The sequence below is a fragment of the Salvia splendens genome, chromosome 19 (assembly GCF_004379255.2).
Source record: "Salvia splendens isolate huo1 chromosome 19, SspV2, whole genome shotgun sequence".
NCBI lineage: Eukaryota > Viridiplantae > Streptophyta > Magnoliopsida > Lamiales > Lamiaceae > Salvia > Salvia splendens.
In genome coordinates this window covers 21,696,941-21,703,650 of record NC_056050.1, presented here as the reverse complement: position 1 = coordinate 21,703,650, position 6,710 = coordinate 21,696,941, and the positions used below count along the sequence as shown (strand labels likewise).

The 6,710-nt window shown below is 40.9% G+C and overlaps 1 protein-coding gene across 1 annotated transcript; it reads left to right on the top strand.

Annotated features, from left to right (window-relative positions):
• The first annotated feature begins 2,070 nt into the window (after positions 1–2,070).
• Positions 2,071–4,349, top strand: LOC121778633 (probable indole-3-pyruvate monooxygenase YUCCA4). Its single transcript, XM_042176017.1, has 4 exons — positions 2,071–2,802; positions 2,877–3,125; positions 3,309–3,431; positions 4,020–4,349. The coding sequence occupies exons 1-4, from the start codon at positions 2,170–2,172 to the stop codon at positions 4,257–4,259; spliced, it is 1,245 nt and encodes a 414-aa protein (XP_042031951.1). The 5' UTR covers positions 2,071–2,169; the 3' UTR covers positions 4,260–4,349.
• Positions 4,350–6,710: the final 2,361 nt, after the last annotated feature.

Below are 6,710 nucleotides of genomic sequence, written 5' to 3'. Positions count from 1 at the left end.
CTTCTACCTCCTCTGGCTCTGCGGATAGAGGCCTGTTGTCCCATGGGTCGTCGTCGCCTAATGTGAGTCGCGGCTGGCTCTTCAACTTGCTCGTCGGACTGCTCGAACTCGTGCGAGCCGCTCCCACTGCTGTATTCCCCGGCAAGGTTGTGCCTTGTGCGCTTCGAGCCACCGGCTGTTTCCACCTCGTTCGCCACGATCGACCTGAATTTCGGACAATCCGCGAGGACAAGATACTCCTCCCACAAGGTGAACTTCGGCTGGCCCGTCTTGCGGTATTGGCCCTCCGACAGGGTCTTCACATCTTCTGCGCTTCTGCCACTCTCGGCGTGGCGAAGGTTGTTCTCGTATATGGACGCGAACAGCTTGGTAGCCCGCAGTATCCTACCGAACTTTTTTCAGATCTGTTCTGGGTCGCGCTTCTCGGCGCCGTCGGGCTTCAATTCCTCGTATGCCATCATGACGCGCCTCCAAAAGCTCCCCGACTCCTGATCGGTACCCACCACGGGGTCCGAAGTGATAGCATCCCACGCCTTCGCCACGGCAATGCTCTCGTCTTTGCTGTATGGCTTGCCGTGGCAGGACCCCTCGGGCTGATCACCGCTACCGCCGGGGCCACTGCCCTCGCTACTCGCAATGCCGGGGAGCTGCCCGAGTGTCCACTGACGTTGCCGGTGCCACGACTGCCGCCTCTGCCCCTACTGCCACCAGAGCCCCGGCTGCCGCCACCTCCTCGGGTCGGAACGGGTGTTTCCACCCGCGCTATCGGCGTATCTGGGATGTCGGTACTGAGCAGACCCAGCATAGTATCAAATGCGTCTTGATCTGCTTCGGTGATCGGAGATTGGCTGGCTTGAAAAGGGGAACCCGGCCGCGCCAGGTGAAGCGCGTCTAGGTTGGGTCGGTAATCTCCAAAAGCGGAACGACTCAGATTCCGTTGTAAAGCGGGCGGCGTTGGTGAGGATCTCCACGACTGAGATGGAGGAAGGGGTGGACTCGATGCCCACGGTGGTGGAGATTGATTCCAACTCCAAGACTGTGACGGAACCGCATATCCGCCAAATCCCGACGGCTGAGAAGCATATCCGGCAAAACCCGACGGCTGAGATGGATTGCTGTCATATCCCGATTCCTCAGTGTCGGGTGATTCGTCGTCTCCTTGGTGCATTTTGTAGAGAGTGTTTTTGTAGAAAGTGGGTGTATGGATGTTGTGAAAATGGGAGTGGGGGAGGAGGGAGAGTGGTATTTATATAGATATGAAAAACGAAAAAAAAAAATTTCAAACCATGCGGCTAATCGCATGCAACCGCCGCGGCTAATCTTCGTTCCACTATAGGCGCCGCGCCTATAGGCGCGGCTATAGCCACCCCGCCGCGTCCTCGCCCCACTCGCGGCGAAGCCTCGTCCGCCGCCCTCCCCCCCACCAGCCGCGTCCACTCTCGCGGCGGACACCCCCTCCACTATAATAGCAGCGCCTACCGCCCCGCTCGCGGCTATAGCCGCGTCCACCTTATAGTGGACGCTCTTACAATTTCGTTTTATAATTTATGATCACCACTTGCGCATGGCATGTAACTTATAATTATAATATATTTATATTGAACTCGTGATAAAATCTTTTAAGGAAACATATACTAATATGTCTGTACCGACTCCAACTATTTTATGAATCTCATCTTTACATACAGTCATACACATAATATAATCTCATTAACTTTATTTGCACGTAGGAAAAAAAATCAACATTTTAAGAAATGTAAAATGATTGCACAATAATCATATTAATTTTATTTGCATGTAAAAAAATTCATGCTGGTTTCTAAAAATATAGTAAAATGATTAATTAATAGAAAAGTTATTAGAATATAAAATTTATTTTTATATATAACTTTTATAATAATAGTTAAGTAAAATGTATTATCCATTAATTTAACATAGGGAAAACTAAATAAAATTAATTGTAAAGTGATAAAACGAATCAGGTAATTCGCTCGCTCCGTCACCCCAATCCATGCGCCTATAAAATTGCAGATATCCGTAGAGAGAGAAAGCTTCCCATCTCCAATTACACCTCCTCCTTCCTGCAAAGCCTGAGTAGAAAAAACCTTGAGCAACTGAAATCCAAAACCTTTTCTCAATAAAACTCTCTCTTCCCGCTTAATTTCCTAAATGCCTTCTTCCAAACAGCCGCAGCAGCAAGTGAATTGCGTTTTCCATCCCGGCCCCATCATCGTCGGCGCCGGTCCCTCCGGCCTCGCCGCCGCCGCCTGCCTCCACTCCAGCGGCGTCCCCTCCCTCCTCCTCGAGCGCGCCGACTGCATCGCCTCCCTGTGGCAGCGCCGCACCTACGATCGCCTCAAGCTCCACCTCCCCCGCCAATTCTGCGAGCTCCCCCTCCTCAATTTCCCTAATTTTTTCCCCAAATATCCCACCAAGCACCAATTCCTCTCCTACATGGAAGACTACGTGCGCCATTTCTCGATCGAGCCCCGATTCAAGCAGGCCGTGCTCGAGGCCCGCTACGACGCCCTCACCGGCCTCTGGAGGGTCCAGACGCGCGACGTGCTCTACGTGTCGCGGTGGCTCGTCGTCGCGACGGGGGAGAATGCCGAGCCCGTGATTCCGGAGATTCACGGGCTGCAGAGGTTTCAAGGCCCGGTTTTGCACACCAGCGCGTATCGGTCGGGCTCTCAGTTTTCAAAACAGAAAGTTCTCGTAATCGGCTGTGGAAACTCCGGCATGGAAGTTAGCTTGGACCTTTGCCGCCACCTCGCCTCTCCCTCCATTGTTGTCAGGAATTCTGTGAGTCATTCAAGCTTGATTGTTTTATAATTTATTTTATGATTATTTATTGACATTTTTTTAATCAAAATTAGGTTCATATTTTGCCGAGGGAAATGTGGGGAGTTTCGACGTTTTCGATGGCGATGGTGTTGCTGAAATGGCTGCCATTGAAGCTGGTTGACAAGTTTCTTCTTGTCGTTGCTAATTTGACGCTCGGTGACACCGCCAGATTAGGCCTCCGCCGCCCCAAAACCGGCCCTATCGAGCTCAAAAACGCCACCGGAAAATCGCCAGTGCTCGACGTCGGCGCCCTCTCTCTTATCAAATCCGGCAAAATTCAGGTACATATCTACATATATGGGGAAAATGCCAGCAACGTGGACAATTAAGAAAAATGTCAATTTATAATATAACCAGTTAGTATTTTTTAAAGTTGCAGAATTTATAAAATTTGATTGAATTTATGATTTTTTAAGCACTGTGTATAATGCACATATTCTAATCTTTCTTTCCCTATGATATAGGTAGTGGAAGGAGTGAAGGAGATAACGGAAAACGGTGCAAAATTCTGTGATGGCCAAGAACGAGAATTCGACTCTATAATTCTCGCAACGGGGTATAAGAGCAATGTGCCAACTTGGCTAAAGGTAATGCTCCATTTGTCTCATTTTAAGTGATTGATTTAGCTGTTTTATTATAAGTGATCAATTTCCTTTATTATAGCAAAACAACAAATTTTACTCTAAACTCATGATTTTAAAAGAGTATTAGCATTAATTATAGAATTTATTTTTGAATTATAAATTGATTACGGGTTTATTGAGAATCACACATCGCTTTCGGCCTTACACATGCAGTGGGCTACAAAACGTTTTCTTACACTGCAACAGAAAAGGGCAAATCTGATGGCATTTGTTTGGATCATCCTTCCTACCAATGCTTGCAAAATATTTTTTTTGTTCACATTTTATGATGTGTTACTGTCATTAATTATTTGTTCACCTATATTCAATTTTGTAAGACTGGGGAATTTTTGCGTATAGGTCTCAACTACTGCTGTTTTCAAGAACCAGTCTCAGAAAAATAAAATGTCATTATTATTTCTAGTAGTACTTGGTTTCATTTTATATATTTTTATACCCAAGAATGAAGAATTGGGTAGAAGTGAATTAAGAGAATTGATGTTGAAAATACAATTGATATTAATTTAATTCTTTTTGTGGGAAATACTGTAGGGTGAGGATTTCTTCACGAAAGAAGGAATGCCGAAGACACCTTTCCCTCATAGTTGGAAGGGAGAGAACGGATTGTATGCGGTCGGGTTCACAAGAAGGGGGCTTCTCGGAACATCATCCGATGCCGTCAAAATTGCTAAAGACATTGCCGATCAATGGAGGAAAATTAACAAGAGATATTCAGCCAAAGAAATTAAATTAGGTAGTGAAATATTTGGGAAAATTGGGGAAAATATCTAGAGTGGAGGTGTTTTTTAAGCTATTTATTTTTTTTTAATGCTTTTAGTTGTAAATCAATCAGTTTTGTTTTGGGGAAATTGTAAGAATGGCAATCTTTAGGTTGAATGTTTTTTTTAAGAACTATGTGTGATATAAAACAATAATGTCTTTATTTTGCTGTCCGTACAATAAAATTATAAGCATATATAGGAGTAATTGTTTTGAAGAAAAAATGCAATGAATTGTGTAAGGTTGATATTTTTAGAAAATGGTAGTGGCGATTATTATTAGCCTTTGCCAAAGTGAGGTAAAGGTTATCGGCAATGAACGTAATTTTTTACAGATTGCTACTTTAGGAATTCATGAAATCTTTTAATACATTAGTTTTTTCAGTTATCAAGTACTATTACACGCAAAAAAGTGAATCTAAGAAGATTTCTTTTTCCAAGTTAATGATTGCAACACGATTACATCACCATCCCCAAAAACTTTTTCAACTTTACCATCTCGTTTAATTTCCTATTTGAAAAAATAATTGAGAAATTGTTACAAAAACATTTAATGGAGAACCTAGATATATGCATCTGTCAAGAAAAACGACCGTCTTCTTCAATGTTGTAACGCATCTTGGTAAGATTCAAGACTGACCCTTTTTGGCCCATAGATCTTGCTGGACCACACACTTCTACATTTTGCATTAATCTTAGTTAGTTTAAATAAATAAAGAAAGAAAAAGTGATTGGAATAAGACAATTGTATTCCACTATTTTCGTCCACGAAAAATGTAACTTACTCCATTTGTGGGTTCGCCCCCAAAAAAGCCTATTTTTACCATTTTAATTCTTCCTTCAAAAATTTTAATTTTTAGTTTTGGCAAGTCTTTTTTTAAGTGGACATCATTATCTACTAAAATACTTTAATCATTTTTATTTCTAAATTTATCGTAATTTATTAATCTTGTATACTATGTTATTCCCAAATTCTGTATTTTATGAGGGACGAAGGGATAATATTTTTTTAGCTATCCATAACATTTATAGTTCTATTACTTTTCTGATGTTTTCTTTATTGCTAACATAAAATGAACATATTTCGGCGTTCAAAACATTATTATTAATATTTAATAAAAATATGTGTTCAACCTAAAATAATACTTTACTCCTTTTGTCCCCAAATATATTGAAGTACAATTTCTTTTCCGAATAGAGATTTTATGGATTGTTATTTTGTGTATTAAATCAAAAGAGAATAAAGTAAGATCCAAATATACTCAGGGAATTTGAGGACTTAGTCAAACAACATTACAAATATAAAAACTTTGGTGTTATTAAATACTCCCTCCGTCCCAGTTTAGGAGTGCAATTTAGTTAGGGCACGGGTTTTAAGAAATTGTTGGAGTGTGCAATAATTGAAGTGAGGTAGCGATTGTTGGAGTATGTAATAATTGAGGTGAGGTAGTGGAAAGTGAGACTTTTTGACTTTTTATATGTTTAGCATTTTGTTTTGTTTTATTTTTATGAAAGTAATGTCATTTGAGTGTAAATTTCATCAACAATAAGGTTAAATATTATATCCAAATATGGTAAATTTTAAATGAGACTCTTAAATTGGGACGGACGAAAATGGCAAAACATGACTACAATAAAAATTTCTTAGGATTGAAATAGCTCGTAAAAATTTCTTAGGATTGAAATAGCTCGTAACAAAGTTGGTATCTTTTTATCACAATGAAAATATGCAATGGATTTTCAATCTCTGATGCCAGGTTATTGACAAGGGCGGAGCCGACATGTATGCAGCAGGGTCAAATGTCGTCCTTCATCCCTTCTTCACCATTGTATATTTATATAGTTATAAACTACGTACGCTAAATGTCCCCTCTCAAATACATAAAATTTTCGAACATTATGTTTTTGCCCTTCCTCAAGTGAAATTCTTGCTACGCCGTTGATTAGTGGGTGAATTAATTCATTAAGCAACTACAACAAGATATTGGGACAGTTCTATTTGATCGATTTAAATACTGAAGACTCATTGGACGACTACTCTATTAATTAATTTATTTACTATCATCACTCAACCCAAAATTACATTCGCGGCTAAACCATGCGAAGAACACATGATAGGCAGAAAAAGGTGCTCAATTCAAATGTCTAATAGGATCACTTGATTTGACTCAATCTCTTAATATGAGAATATTTTCTTATGTAAATTCGGTTGCATGTCTAGACACACAACGTTCAGTCACATGCTATTTCTTGTTCATAGGATCATCATAAATTTCACAACAAACAACGAAGTCATTCGCTGAGGTCGAATCTCGTGTTGTGGCTCAAAATGTTGCAATTTTACTTGGGTCATTACCTTTTTAAAAGAATTTGGAGTAAAAAAGATTGAGAGGGCAATTCCTTTATGTCGTGAAAAACCATTAACTCCAATCTAGTTTTTTACGAGTGAGCAAGACCTTGCTGC

Bases quoted from the DNA above. Each gene is read 5' to 3' on its own strand.
- LOC121778633 (XM_042176017.1), top strand. From the start codon at position 2,170: ATGCCTTCTTCCAAACAGCCGCAGCAGCAAGTGAATTGCGTTTTCCAT. The intron at 3,126-3,308 runs GTACATATCTAC...CCTATGATATAG, and splicing joins TCAAATCCGGCAAAATTCAG to GTAGTGGAAGGAGTGAAGGA. The intron at 3,432-4,019 runs GTAATGCTCCAT...GAAATACTGTAG, and splicing joins ATGTGCCAACTTGGCTAAAG to GGTGAGGATTTCTTCACGAA.